The sequence below is a fragment of the Plutella xylostella genome, chromosome 3 (assembly GCF_932276165.1).
Source record: "Plutella xylostella chromosome 3, ilPluXylo3.1, whole genome shotgun sequence".
Lineage (NCBI taxonomy): Eukaryota > Metazoa > Arthropoda > Insecta > Lepidoptera > Plutellidae > Plutella > Plutella xylostella.
In genome coordinates, this window is record NC_063983.1 from 2,682,442 (window position 1) to 2,697,802 (window position 15,361).

A 15,361-nucleotide genomic window follows, 5' to 3' on the forward strand; every position below is an offset into this window, starting at 1 on the left:
TTCGGAATTACCCTCGTGCAAAGAAAAAAATATCAGCTTTTGAAACTAAAATATTTACGAATTCCGTGGGTATTTAGAGAAGTCTGTTAAACAGAGTTTTAGGTAGTATATTCAAGTATACAAAGCGTCCTTACATGACTCAAAATGACCTAACCAGTCCTCATAAATTGACAAAATACGAACATGTATCCAACTCACCCAAAAACCTTTCGGAATAACCCACCTGCACCTTATGTGACCATTTTGTTTGTATATCGTTAATCTCAGGATGTAGCTTAAACATAACGCAGGTGTAACGATACTGATGATATTATCGACATTGCATCAGTTGCGTGGTCCCAACACTATCGACACTCATATAGGGGTCAGACCTTCAATACCTCTGAGGAGGGGCATTTCAGTGAAAAATCTCATATCCCTTTAAATGTCTTATGAAAAATTACACATTTTGTAGTCAGTGCTCGCACTTAGACCTAGTGTGAGCCTGACTCCTTATTTATACATTTATTTATTTTATTAAGGCTTAGTGCCAATAATTAACTTTAACTACTTATATAGCTAGTGTCAGTTAGGGAAATAATATATAAAGAAATCGGTATTTAGTATCGTGTTTATTTTAGTGTTGTGTGTAATCAAAATGTGTCGTTTGTTATGTGCACTGTTGTTGTTTGCTGTGTGTTGGGATGTGGCTACAGCGTTTATTAATTGTAAGTTGTGATCATTATTACTGAAACTTGTGTATACGTGTGTCTATCCATGTGATTTTACAAGAATATGCCGCCCTCACTGAGTTATGTATAAAGACACGATAGCTTAAATCTAAACCTTTTGATGCAGTTCAGCCTACAGAATGGAATTTTATCAGTGATTTAAACAGGCAGGTCAATATACATGAACAATTCATGAAAATAATTTGGTAACTTTCCGAAATTTTAGATTTCTTATACAAGATTGACGAACAATTCGATATTGATAAAAAAACTATTCGTCTGAAACTATTATGAAGTCAACTTACAAGAAGATGAAAATTTTACTATTCTGAAGACTAAGTGGAGCTAGCTGTATCGTTTATTCAGTATCCTATACCATTGGTGACCAATCCTGCGATCTACTTAACTATGATTATTTTTTAACGGAACAAGTCTGCTTCGCCAAATACCTATCAGTAAACTTCACAGAAAGTTAAATAATAATAATAGTTAGATTTCGGTGGTATAATAATAATAGTTAGATTGATAATTAGTATAGTTAGTATACTCTTTATTTTTACACCGAGGACATATAATAAAAATACATTACAACTTAGTTACGGTACAAAAATCTTCCAGTAAACCTCAAACAGATTTTTGTACATACTTTATTGGCAGATCGCACATTCAGTAAAAGTCGACCTTCGATCCAATCAAGTAGGCTCAGCCTGAGTTCAAGGGCGGGCAAGCCTGCAGTAGGGCGGTAGTGTTGTCTCATGTTCAAGGTTGTAGAGATGACACAGTGTCTCGTAGAATTTCGTAAATTATGCAACGGGCTCTTATTATTAACTTCCGACAAAAATAGGGGTGTAATGTCTGTGTTTCTGTGTATCTGTCTGTGGTACCGTAGTTGCCAAACGGCTATACTTACCGATATTGAATTTATTTTTTGGGTTATAGGTAATGTTACCCCGAGTGTTCTTAGCTACATTTAACTAACTTTTCCATTGCTCGATACTTTATATTACTATACTCTATACTTTGTATTTGTATCTATGTATCAGCTGTCATCGGACATATTACCTCTAGGTACAGATATATACGCCGCCTAGTTCAAGATAGGCTGACCGTATCTAAAACCCCCCCACACATAATTATTACTACCTCCACCTAAAACCCTCTCCTTCTAGTGGCCAACACAGAGTGCGGACTCGACGCCACCCGTCGCGGGCGCATCGTAGGCGGCGTGGACAGCCTGCCCGCCGAGTTCCCCTGGACCGCCAGCATCTGGAGACAGGGAGCGCACCAGTGCGGCGCCACCGTGCTGACTGACCGCTGGCTGGTGACCGCAGGGCATTGCGTGTGCAGGTGAGTGTTAGATGGAGTGGTTGGGGTGATAGTTTGTAGGTCAGTGTTAGATGGAACCCTGAGAAAAGATGTTTGTGTTGTGTAACTGTACCAATTCCACTAATTAGGTACGTACGTAATGCATTATTGTTATTTTTTTATAAATCTAGTACTGTAAGTAAAAGGTATTTGCTAAAAGGAATTGTCTAGTCGGCAGTCAGATATTATTTAAAAACCTTCTTAATAAATTTTCTGATATTTCAACTTCATAAAAATTCCGAGCTTTCGAATATTAGGTATAATGAAACACTACTTACAATACCAACATTCTGGGAAATCCTTCATTTTCGATATTGTCCATTTCAGCATGACACGAAATCAACTTGATTGGCTGAAAGGAATATTGGCTATAGGTATATTCCCGGAACTAATAATGACAAAGCAATAAATAGAGTTGTTGAACTTATAAACGTTAGGTAGGTACGCGGTAAAATTTTATATACCTATATAAATGCACTATTTCCCCACCCTCACATATCAAAATATCCCATATTAGGAATACCAAATTAATTACTTTGAAGCAAAACGTAACAAAACGAAGGTACAAGCGAATATTACGTAGGTATATAGCTAGTTTTTTAAGTGCCCGTATTTCTAGAAGGGGTCGTGAACTTTCTATACTTACAATAAAAATATAAATTTATAGTTACCCCTGCTATAATTAAACGTACATAATGTCAGCACTTCTATTTCGTGCGTTAAAATGTACCAAGCATTTTTCCTTTCCATTTATACGTTAGGCTCTTAGAATTCGGAATCCTTTACCGAAACCCAAATCCTGTAAGATTACACCTCTGAAGCCTACTTTATTTGATGAATACGAAGATTACAGGTTGTCATGCCAACTCTTTCTATTACGAAATGTGAATAAAGGTTTTGTAATCTCAAGATCAAGGTCCTTGGCTTTTCAAGATCACTTGGGAAAATAAAGTGTATCATTTTAATAAAGAATGGCCGCTTAACTTTTAGATGTCTCTATACTTACTTTATAACCTTTCACATAAAATATAAGTACCACCAATTTGTATATTATAGGACTAAGACCCTGTTTCACAATGTCTGGTTAGTGGCAATGGCAACCTGTGAGATAAAATACATGATGTCACTCTCTGTTATTTTTTTTGGATATTAGCAATTATTTCTATCGTGTTAATTTGAACTTCATTAACCTGAGGTTTTCATAATAGGATTACAGAAAGGACAACAGAATACTGAATGGAATATGAACCAATTGATCCTCTTAATAAACTGAAATGGAGGCCTTTTTCACCTTCAGCACTCGCCTGAATAAACATTATCATTCAATTTGTTATTGTTTTGTTATATTTTAACGTGATTTCTCTGCAAACATCATGAAACTGTGTTATTATTTATCAAAATTAAATTATTTGTATTAATTGTATAATAAGTAAAAATTTCAAAATTCACATCATCATCATCGCAATCCACCACATCCACACTCCTGGGGCTCGGGTCTCCTTCCAATGAAGGGTTTTAGGCCTAGTCCACTACGCTGGCCTATTACGGGGTTGTGAACAAAATGCTCACTCCAATACAAAATGTTTTTTTTCTATCACACAGTGTCTTTGACGAGTTCTACAAAGCAAAACAACTGAGTGTGGTGGTCGGAGCCACCGACATCGCCTCTAAAGATGACAACGAGCCAGTCTCTCACATCTTACCTCATCCAGACTACAGGTAAGTATACTGAATCTAGGTATAAAAAGTCGTGGCCATAAAATACCGTCGCTTGCTCTCTATACTCATTTTACAGTAAACATGTAGGGATTTTGGTTAAGTGTGGATAGGCAGATGATTGAACAATTGCGCTAAAATTCGTCAAAGTTCTCTCCCATATACATCGCTATCATAAATCTTCAGAACATAATAATCTGACTGTCTGTCGTAACATCCGACATGAAGTGTCAAGAATGATGATAAATAAAAGCAATCCACTATCTCATCTACATCACATTCCGGGGTTTCCCGCCCCGTACCAATAACATTCTCCTTCAACACCAGATGCAATAAGAAGACAAACGATGTTGCGCTATTGAAGACCACGAGGCTCCTCAAATGGAGCAGCAACCTTCGGCCGGCGTGCCTGCCTCAGCCAGTAGCTCCAGACTTCACGGGAACCCTGGCCACTGTCGCTGGCTGGGGATTCACACATGAGGACAGAGCTAAAGGTAAGAGATTGTGGGAGGACCTGGAATTATGGACAAAGAGTTTCTGGCGCCTGTTATTCTTGGGTGGGTAAGCAGAGTAATTCTGAAATGGCGGTAGATTGAAAGTAGATATATTATTTTTATGAAATACTTTATAAAAAAATAAGATAAAAAATAAGCTGGGCTAGTAGAAAGCTATCATTGAAAATATTTTTTTTACTTGAGTTTAAAAATAATATTAGTGAAGCTTACAAAGCGAAGGCGTATCTTGTCGCCAAAAGAAAATTAAGTCAAACAATTTTATGGTTACTTTTAAGTCTTACGGATTAGGTACTGATCGAATTCGCATTATTATTTTCTCTTCATAGCACAAATTCGTTTCGAATAATATATTTTTGTAGCTACATTTTGCCTGAGAACAATAGGCTACTAAACTTTTTATTCCGAATCCCGTAATATTTACATTTCCTATACTCAACCCTAGAAAAAAAAGAAACAAAAAAAAAACACGCACTCACGCCTTGTACTAATGTACTCCCTTGCGGGGTAGGCAGAGGTGCATTGCTGCACCCACTTTTCGCCAGAGTGTTATGTTAGTCCCAATGTAATAGGGGGCGGGCCTATTGCCATTTTACGGGCACATCCAAGACCCGAGAACAGATATCTGTGTTTAAACAAATATCTGCCCCAGCCGGGAATCGAACCCGGGACCATCGTATCAGTAGTCAGGGTCACTAACCACTACGCCATTCGGTCGTCTACCCTAGATATTAGATAATTTATACTATAGATTATAGTAGGTAATTTTTGCATTAAAAAAATCCAAGTGTGTTATAGGGGGGCTTTACTTTGGTGATTCCTATGGTCAGCACATTAATCTTTTGTTGATGGTGATTATTTTCAGAGAAGAGTTTCTATGCGAGCTTTCCATCGCCTCTGAAGGACTACCTACTTACTTGAGAGAATTACGCTATAACGAGTATTCTTTATTCTGAAATCGGTCCTTTGGTTTAGGAGCCGTCCTATATTCGCTTATTCAATTAAATATTTCGCCTTTGTAACATTGTGTGGAATTATTCTATAAGATTCTTCTGTTCATGATGTTTCTTTAAATCCAGGTGCGCGGCCGAGCGTTCTCCAGAAGACTGACGTGCAGGTGGTGAGCAACGACGAGTGCAACGACTGGTACAAGTCCCAGGGCACCAAGGTCAAGGTCATCTCCACGCAGATGTGCGCCGGACACGAGGACGGCGGCAGGGACTCTTGCTGGGTACTGGTTTATTTACTTCCTTGTTTTTAGCGTGCGAGTGACCAACACTTGAGTTGGACGTGGGTTTGTTCAAAATTCAAAATTCAAAAAAATTCAAAATTATTTATTATCCAAAATAAAAAATTAACATAAGTGAAACATAAAAGGTACAATTTGCCTTACACTTTAACCAAATATCTTATATTAAAACTTAAAATATTTACTATGGCCCCACACTAAGCAAGCTTGTATCGTGGGTACCGTTTGAAAACATTAACCAGTGTGACATTTTCGCTGAGAATACCTAGTTAGGCAGTATTTGTGTCAGTCAGTCAGTCAGTAAATACCTAATCTAAACATGCAATACAAAATAATTATAAACAACTAAAATTAACACACACAGCAAGTAGATAAGTTGTTAACCGTGGTGAAAGGATTTGCCATTCAAATTAGTGTCAGCAAGCCGAGGGTCCGCTTTATAAAGTACTGGTGATACGATATTATGATATTGACCAATTCTTTTTGTGTAGTGTGTGTTTTACGTTTTACCCAAGGCCAAAGAATAAAATTTCAAAAAGCCAAAGGCAAACCTTACGTATAAATATTATTGTTATAGTATCATTGTATCGTCTTCATATTATCATAGTATCAACGATATAATAATAAATGGGTACCTTCACGCAAGAGTAAAATTGCAGGCACCTACCAACCAGATAGGTACATACCAGCAGTCATTTTTATCTCTGTGAATTTCACTGTACATCATAACATAAAACGGCATTATAACGGAATGGTAAACTAGGCCTCAAACCCGTCCCTGAAACCCGTGCCCCATCAGTGGAGCCTTGATGGGTAGTGATGATAATCTAAACCTTCTATCCTTATCTCCAGGCAGACAGCGGCGGTCCCCTCATGGTGCACCGCGAGGGCCGCATGATGCTGATCGGCGTGGTGTCCACGGGCAGCGGCTGCGCGCGCGCACGCCAGCCCGGCATCTACACGCGCCTGTCCCGGTATACTGAGTGGATCGCTGGTATTATAAGAGGGGAGGATGGGAAGGGGTTGAGTTGGTATCCTAGGTCTGGGTAATAGAGTTATGAATCGTTTGGATGTGGCGGCAGATGGAGCGACGGACTTGATATACACATTGGAGAGAGATAAGATGATGAGAGAAATAGAGGTGGGAATTGTTTATTTGTTGTACTTAATGATGTTTGAATAGATGAGACTATAGTTATTAAGTTATATGATATATGTTTACAGTAAGTTAGGTATGTAATGTAAGAAGAGGAAGATATGAGTATTGTTACCGAAATGAAATCGAAATGTGATATTATGAAACTACTTACAAAATAGTAGGGACAATAAGTGAATGTTCAAATTAATTAAAGTTGTAATTTATTAAAGTATTTATTCGTATAGGTAAATATAACGTAAGTACATTGTTAACTAGGTATTTTTTGTGACTGTGATATAAAATTTAAGACAAAGATTTTTAAGTAAGTATCTGGATAAGTACAAATGAAAGTAATATTGTTGATAGTAAGTGGTTAAGTTTATAGAAATACCTACAATAAACATGTTTACAAAGTAACTTTCTTTTCCTTTAAGAACTTATCAAAATCTCGTTTTGTCTGTACAATAACAGCAAAAAGTTTCTTGCCTGAGGACTCTTCAATATCATCTTTCAAAGAATCTAAAGCTTCTTCCACTGCAGCCTTGGCCTTTACCAATAAAGGTTTTATTTTTTCTTCAGACTTTTCATTACTCGTTTTGAATTTTAAAACCAAAGCCGAATGAAGTTCATGGTATAAAACTGCACTGTACAAACTCAACCTCGCATTACCTGGATCCAATATCTTGGTAATCTTTAACAAATCTTCGCACATTTTGATTTTCTTATCCAAAATTTCTGGCGACATCAAATTTGGGTGTCTCCCGTACAGCTGAACCAGAGAATGCTTTATCGAGTACAGATGATAATGGTTAGGGTGCAGGAAAGTCGACAGTCTACACAACAGATTTTCCAATGTTGGCACTGATCCTCCCATCATTTGCACGTTTTCAACTTCTTCGCCCATTTGAGAAATCAGCATGTTGACTTGAGAGTTCTTAACTCGTATTCTGCATTCACAGCATACCCAATCAGTTTCCTCATCCAACGGATCTTCTGGTAAATGAATACCATTGCAGGCATTATTACCATCGCCCAGACATTTCATAGCGCTTAAATATGTCCCCAACTCGGTAGGGTCACTGCATCTTGGGCATTTGCACGCAAAGTATTTGTTATCTTTAAGATGTTGCCTCCTAGCCTGTGTGCCCCAGAGAGCATGGCTGTACATAGTGGTGATATGGTCACCCTTTTGTACAGGAACTACGACTTTAACGGTGATCTTGTAGAGGTCATCTTTGCTTTTGGGTGTGATACTGAAAGTATGTTTTGTGTTGGGTATGCAGCTGTGTTCCATGATGCATGTGTTGGTGTAGAGTGCTAGAAGCTCCACTCCGTCGTGAAGGCGGATCTCTAGTGCGTTGGTGTCGATGATGCCACACATTCTGTGCAGGAGTGCGGTCGATATATCTGGAAGCAGTTTGCTGCGGACGTCATCGTCAAGCTGAGAGATGAAACTGTTCATAAGATATTCCACGACGAACTCGTTGGCTTCACTGAAAAAAATATTGATATTCTTCATTATACAAATTGTTTATTTCCAGTTTCACAACTGAGAGCGTTAAGTTAAGCAGAAATTAAGTATGATAGATTTGCAGCGATGTGGTTAATTTGACTAGTTCCTGTTCAAGTAGATCTTTTCCAATTAGAAATTGTGTCTCAGTCACCTTTAATACCCATGCAAAGCTAATGTTAATGATAAAATATAGCTCCTAGCTACGTGTATGTTCTTAAACTCGGGGTAACATTAGCTCGGACCCAAAAAAATCCAAATCGAAAATCGGTTAAGCAGTTTAGTAGCTACCTCACCACAGACAGACACACACAGACACGTTAAACTCACAACACCCCACTCTTTGCCGCTGATTAAAACCAACAGTCCACTCACTCATAGACCTCAGTGCCGGGCAGCCTGCACTCCATGTGCGCCTGCATGTCGCTCAGCCGCCGCCAGCCGTCGGGGTCACACAGACAGATAAACACAGACAGTCATGTCAAACTCACAACACCCCACTTTTCATCGGGGGTTAACAAATCACTTACTCGTAGACCTCAGTGCCGGGCTGCCTGCACTCCATGTGCGCCTGCATGTCGCTGAGCCGCCGCCAGTCGTCGGGTTCACAGACAGCTGATACACACACACACAACACATAACACCCCTCTTTTCCCCGGGGGGTTATAAACAAATCCTCCACTCACTCATAGACCTCAGTGCCGGGCAGCCTGCACTCCATGTGCGCCTGCATGTCGCTGAGCCGCCGCCAGCCGTCGGGGTCACACAGACAGATAAACACAGACAGTCATGTCAAACTCACAACACCCCACTTTTCATCGGGGGTTAACAAATCACTTACTCGTAGACCTCAGTGCCGGGCTGCCTGCACTCCATGTGCGCCTGCATGTCGCTGAGCCGCCGCCACTCGTCGGGTTCACAGACAGCTGATACACACACACACAACACATAACACCCCTCTTTTCCCCGGGGGGTTATAAACAAATCCTCCACTCACTCATAGACCTCAGTGCCGGGCAGCCTGCACTCCATGTGCGCCTGCATGTCGCTGAGCCGCCGCCAGCCGTCGGGGTCGCTGGCCTGGAGAAGGACGCAGCGCAGCGGGAGCAGGGCGTCGTGTCTGGAAATGATACGTTTGACATTGTATCAGACAGTGTTCGGGGCCCAGCAGTGCACTGCTGATGTGGTATTCTAGTGTCCTATCGAGGGAGTCCAGGGGTTTCAATAAATGAGAGAGTGGACTGTATTAAGTATTAAACAGGAATGATCGCTTTGACGCTTGCCGAGGGTACACTCAAGTTCCCGTTGTTCTATGGTATTGGGAAATAAATTTTAATAGGTTTGTTCTTGGTAGATAAGACTTTATCTTTATAATGACTTGGTATGTATACCACATTATGGTTATATTATATTTAAGGATGTCAATGGCAGTTGGAACTTTTTTATTTCTCGTGAGAATATTAATATTAAATAATAGGCATATGGGTACTAGCATTTTATGTCCAAATCCTTTTAGTTACCTAAGCTCTTATACCTACCTACTAGAAATTGTAATTGTCTTAAAAAGTCCGCCATTCTGCCTTTAATTTCTTAGCTTGCCCTCGTCGCCGCGTGGTAAAACTAGTTAACAGTTTGAAAACTAATTCTCAGACTAACTCGACTGAAACTATAAAAACCAGTAGCCTCTTGTGACAGTTAAAAGCTGGAGAAATTACCTACTTCAAATTTTAAGTGAGTCAGAAAGTATGTTATTATAACTAGGAAGACTTTGTTAAGAATCCCGTTGACTTTTATTGGAGGAGGCTCAGGTTTGACAAAGTAAATGAAACGGTAATATCAACTGAAAGATCTTCAGCTATTTAAAGAAATCAATTTGTCGAGGACTAAAAAACGGAGGCCGAAGGTATATTTTGTTTATCTTTTCTCAGCTGTAATACGAGACAATATCCTTGGCCAATCCTCGATCAATGAACAGCGAGCTATTACCGCTATTACAATAAAATAATATTGACCGAGTGCTCGGCCGAGGATACTGTCTCATCACTCCAGATCTCTCCTGGCCGTGTTTATTTATTTATTTATTTATTCTTTTATTGCACAATATACATATGTAATTATGTACGTGTTCGGTCAACGTAAGTACCAGCTTCTCTAATGTGCTCTCTGGTGGATATTCACTTTTTCCGGTAGGTGTAAGGTACCTGTAGTAGTCAGCCATGTTATTGACAGCGCAGTGGGGGCGCGCGCTCAGCACGCGGCACTCCAGCACGTGGTGGCACGGGTCCCGCAGCCCCGGGCAGTGCCCAGAGCAGACTGGCCGGGAATCGAACCCGGGACCTTCGGCATACGTTGATACACCATACATCGGTCGTGTGATAGCCGGGACAGGAGGCTTTCAGGCACCGCTCTCAAACTTTGATTACCTAGACAGTATCCTCGGCAGAACACTCGGTCAATTGCTAGCCGTTCATTGGTCGAGGATCGACCGAGGATACTGTATTGCCACTCTATTCGGTTGGTGTCACCACACATAACTGCGAATTCGCAATAAATCGCATCGCATCGCAAAAACTTCTCCCTCCAACTCGCATGTGTTCCATAGAAGAGAGTGTGACGTCACGGGTGTTGCGAGCTCACATCGCGTCAATTCGCACTTCTGTCTTGGAGTCCTAACAAGGGTATCCTGTAGTGCACCTGTAGTAGTCAGCCATGTTGTTGACGGCGCAGTGGGGGCGCGCGCTCAGCACGCGACACTCCAGCGCGTGGTGGCGCGGGTCCCGCAGCCCCGGGCAGTGTCCCGAGCAGACTGGCCAGCCGCAACTGGGGAGAAAATAGAAAACATCATTTTTATTTAAAGTTAGTGTCATTGGACAGATTTTGGCAGAGCAATCACAACACAAACTTGCTTGCATTGAGGTCCACCAACCCGCACTGGGCCCACTTGGTGGACTAGGCCTAAACCCTTCATTCATTGGAAGGAAACCCGCGCCCCAGCGTTGTGGACGTGATGGGTTGTGATGGTTCGTATCTTTACCCAGCAGTAGGAGAAGATAGAGGTTTTTTTATTTATTTAAAAAAAACTTTTGCTACAGATACTAATACCACTGCTAGTTATGATCATTGAATTGTTATTAGAGCAAAAGTTTTAAAATTAGCGATAACCAAATAGGTAAGTACTTAACTAAGTTTTTAAACACAAAACTAAAATCTAAATAGATAGTTTTAAGTACATTAATATGTTTATATTCTTAATGAAGAGTATCTAAATATGTATTACAAAAGCTCCACCCTTGAGCATTGCACTTAATTAGCCGTATTAAGTGCTGAATCAGCCTTGCTCTCAACTTAATAAGTTAAAGCTATGTTTAACGCTGACTTCAGCTATCTAGGTAAGCACATAGTTCGCTAATTAGAAGTAGCAGCTATAGTAGGATATGGTAAGAACCTATACAAGATACTTATACATAAGTAGTTAAAATATTTCAATATCTCTCGCCAACAGAAATTTAAAATTTCAATAAATAAATATTAAAATAAATAAATGCTGTTAAAACTTCCTTCCACTCGATCACTGATTAATTTCTACCCGGTTAATCTATCAAAACAATGTTATCGCTAAGTTAGCCACGATACTGTGTTACTATTGTCTTCAGAGAGATATTGGGATTTAGTCAAGTCACTGCTCAACAAAGCTCAGTTTGCAGACGTAATGTTAAGTTCGGCGCCAGAGGCTAAAACACTTCATTCTGTCTATTAATACAAATGGATAGGTATTATACCGAGTAGGTAGTTAATCTTAGATAAAAGTGAGGTATCATCATTTATCAATATTATTAATATCATAGGTATACAGGGTGATCCTGTAAGTAATGGAGCAAAGATATACCTGACCCCTTCTCCATTGCCAGTCTGAGATGGGTATGAAGAAAAACGAAGAGTGCTGCGAAGACTCTACATAATAATATTTTATTATCTCGTTGTATTGAACATGCCGATTGCACGACAGCTCTCGTTCGTTATATAGTTTTACGTCAGTAGGTAAGAGTAACTCTACAGACTGTACTTATAGTTGTTAACAAATGAGTACTGAGTATGTCTTTCGCACATTTCCGATGTTGTCCGAGTGAGATGGGTCATAGTTAGGACATAATATAAAAAACAATAGCAACACTGAAAAAGCAATTTCAGTAGGTACTCGTTTGAATTTTTTACTATAGTGTCATTACGTACCTAGCACACCGCTCCCCCGCCTCAGTGCTCACGGGCTTGTAGCACCCGACACACGGCATGACGGCATCAGGGTCGGCCAGGGCTTTCGGCGCGAACACCAGGGGGCGCTCCGTCAGCACTAGGGCTCCTGGAGCCAGGTCGCGGGCTGCCACCAGGTACCGACCGAGCTCGGAGGATGTGCGGGCCTGGGGAATGGGAGAGTGGAGTGTGGTTATTAGGGTGAGGAAAGGAGACTGATGGGCCGAAACTACAGGCGAGAGAATCGGGGTGAGTTGACGTTTTGCCACACTCAACTACAGAGATAATATCGCCGTGTGGAGACACCTTCTATGAGAGTATATAGAAATGCGTGGCACAAGACAATAGTATCATCGCATTTTCCTTGCCTGTGGAGACGGCCTCAGAGTGATGTATCAACTGATCGTTACATCAGCAACAGACATGGAAGTAATAAGTGCTGTATAACATCAATGGCGACCGACTCTAACTGTAATCTGACTAGTAGTTCTAGGTGTTGTGCTAAAATTAAGTTCTCATTACTGTATGTAGTACTTATGGTAGGTTAGTCTGTCTAACACTCAATATCCATTTACTGCCGGTCATAGCTTAGGTCATCCTAAGAAGCCCTACAACAATCTATTCATCCACATAACTCAGCCGGCTATCTGACTAAAATAAAGGTTGTCGGTCTAAAGGAATATCACATGTCTGAAATCTGAATCGTAATATGGGTTAGGTTAGGGATTTAGTTATTGTAGAAATAAATGTAAAAGTATACTTACATGTTCAAACCCAACGTTACTTTCTTCAATAAAGCGTGTCATGTTTTAAACGGTTTATCGCAAATTATAAAATGATTTACACCCGGCCACTGGACTCTCACATGGTCTATTTCAGGATATCAAGCAAAAATAACAAAAATTGCCACGTGTAGCGACATCTTTCCATTTCAGTTTTAAACTTTATTAATCTTGCAATCATGAGATGGGTATTAGTTATAGCTACGCGACAATAGATGGCGTTGTGATAGCTTTTGTTATAATTAGTTCTTCTACTCGCCGGAAGATGTAGTTAAAATGATTTTTATGGAAAAGCTTCTGAACGTGAAAGTCTTGGGAAAAGCTCAACTCGCTTTGATGTGAGCAAACCTCATACGGAGTATCATTCGGTTTCTCCTGACCCATGTTTCTGCAATTAAAATATAATATTATTGACATCATAAACATAGGTACTTAGTATTCATAAAACTTATAAAAATATGCGGTAATTCCTACTTATACAACAATAAATAAATGTTTTTAGAAGCTAGCAATGACCGAGCCGTCAGGATGGATATATATGGATAGGTTTATTTATTAGTTACCTACCTACAGTACATACTTAGGTCTCTAATTTTCTAGATTGGTGCCTAGTTTGTTTTTGCAGTGTACGCCAAGATTTTGGCATCCATTGATGAGATCTAGATATATTTTGTGTCAAGGTTATTATCGTGATCTTGGGCAGGGATATCGATCTATCTGCTCTAATTTTAGACTAATGAACACGCATCGTTTGTTTTGATAGTGAAGAGAGTCAATAAGATGGATAGATAGATACCTACCGGGGCTACATCAAATAATTAATAAATACTTATTTCTTAAATATTATTTGCACGCAAGAGATTGACTAGCCCTCAAGAGTTAACTAGACAGGAACAAAACTAGGATATAGGATAGATCTATGTAATATATATACGGCTAATGTCAGGGGGGTCACTCTCTAAATCGACGAACGAACGAACAAGAATTGTCAACGCAATATACAGGGTGATGCAAAATTGGTATACTAAGCCGAAACCTACATGTGCAGCATGGTATATCTAAGCCCGAATCTGAAATCAGAATTTGGAAATTCGCGAAAAAAAAAATTATTTTCCCATAGTAAAAAGTCACGTGACCAACAAAGTTTCTATGGATTTTTTTTTTTTTTTTCGCGAATTTTGAAATTCTGATTTCAGTTTCAGGCTTAGATAAACCATGCTGCACATGTAGGTTTCGGCTTAGTATACCCCTTTTGCAACATCCTGTAGAGCCGTGGTTCGCACAGCGCACCGATACTTCGGAACAAGAAATATGCAGTGATAACCACGACTCTATCTCGTTGTATTATGGTTACCTATTCCATGACAGCTCTTGTTCGTTCGTAAATTTTCGTAGTAGCCCTGCCGAGACGGCTACTCTCGCCCTGGCCATCCCATTGTTCTTTTTATTTTCACAAAAAATACAATAAATAACTACCTATTTGAATATATATAGGGTAAAACTGCCAGTTATTGGCCATCGTTCATTCTGCCATATTGACGATGTCGTCTGCGCAGCGGAGGTGTGACATGTGTCCGTTCCAGTCCAACGTCTTAAAGCCATCTTCTAATGCATCGGTCTTCAGTTTCTGAGATATCACATCTCCCTGTCTCACTCCTCGTTGCCTTTGGATAGGTCTTTTCTTGTGGTCCTGTACTTGGACAGTCATAGTAGCAGCATTGTATAGACACCTCAACACCCCGATATAGCGACAGTCGATTTAGCATCTCTCCAAGGAGTCCAAAACTGCCCGTCTCGATGGAGACGAAGGCTTTCAAAGGCTAGACAGAGAGGCTTATTATACTCTTGGGTCTTCCTATAATCTGCCTTACTGTGTAGATCTATTGTACTAAAGTCTTTTCGAAACCCAGCTTGCTCTGGGGGCTGAAACTCGTCGAGCTTTTAGGCAAGACGGTTCGTCGATCGATATCCTTCAATAAAATATTGTTGAATTTCTGAAAACTATTTTCTATTGTCTTATGTCTTGTCTTGTCTTTTATGAATTTGAAGGCTTTATTTAAGTCATCTGAAGAATACTGTCTTCGCTTAGGTGGCATCCCGTTGATGATGGTTTGCGCACTGTAACAAAATA

At 40.0% G+C, this 15,361-nt stretch overlaps 2 protein-coding genes across 2 annotated transcripts; one reads left to right on the forward strand and one right to left on the reverse strand.

The window, feature by feature from the left end:
- Positions 1-474: 474 nt before the first annotated feature.
- Positions 475-6,828, forward strand: LOC105387307 (trypsin-1). Its single transcript, XM_048624976.1, has 6 exons — positions 475-707; positions 1,880-2,057; positions 3,678-3,794; positions 4,119-4,285; positions 5,383-5,534; positions 6,405-6,828. Exons 1-6 carry the CDS (start codon positions 638-640, stop codon positions 6,600-6,602), a joined length of 882 nt encoding a protein of 293 aa, XP_048480933.1. The 5' UTR covers positions 475-637; the 3' UTR covers positions 6,603-6,828.
- Positions 6,829-6,923: 95 nt separating this feature from the next.
- On the reverse strand, positions 6,924-13,561 carry LOC105387306 (SET domain-containing protein SmydA-8). The gene is made up of 5 exons (XM_038117323.2): positions 13,213-13,561; positions 12,431-12,615; positions 10,895-11,020; positions 9,198-9,320; positions 6,924-8,183 (listed from the first exon to the last, which is right to left on the reverse strand). The coding sequence occupies exons 1-5, from the start codon at positions 13,252-13,254 to the stop codon at positions 7,097-7,099; spliced, it is 1,563 nt and encodes a 520-aa protein (XP_037973251.2). The 5' UTR covers positions 13,255-13,561; the 3' UTR covers positions 6,924-7,096.
- Between the last annotated feature and the right edge of the window lie 1,800 nt (positions 13,562-15,361).

Bases quoted from the DNA above. Each gene is read 5' to 3' on its own strand.
- LOC105387307 (XM_048624976.1), top strand. From the start codon at position 638: ATGTGTCGTTTGTTATGTGCACTGTTGTTGTTTGCTGTGTGTTGGGAT. The intron at 708-1,879 runs GTAAGTTGTGAT...CTCTCCTTCTAG, and splicing joins GGCTACAGCGTTTATTAATT to TGGCCAACACAGAGTGCGGA. The intron at 5,535-6,404 runs GTACTGGTTTAT...CCTTATCTCCAG, and splicing joins GCGGCAGGGACTCTTGCTGG to GCAGACAGCGGCGGTCCCCT.
- LOC105387306 (XM_038117323.2), bottom strand. From the start codon at position 13,254: ATGACACGCTTTATTGAAGAAAGTAACGTTGGGTTTGAACAT. The intron at 9,321-10,894 runs GTGCACTACAGG...TATCATTTCCAG, and splicing joins AACATGGCTGACTACTACAG to ACACGACGCCCTGCTCCCGC. The intron at 8,184-9,197 runs GTGAGTGGAGGA...TATTTTTTTCAG, and splicing joins CCCGGCACTGAGGTCTATGA to TGAAGCCAACGAGTTCGTCG.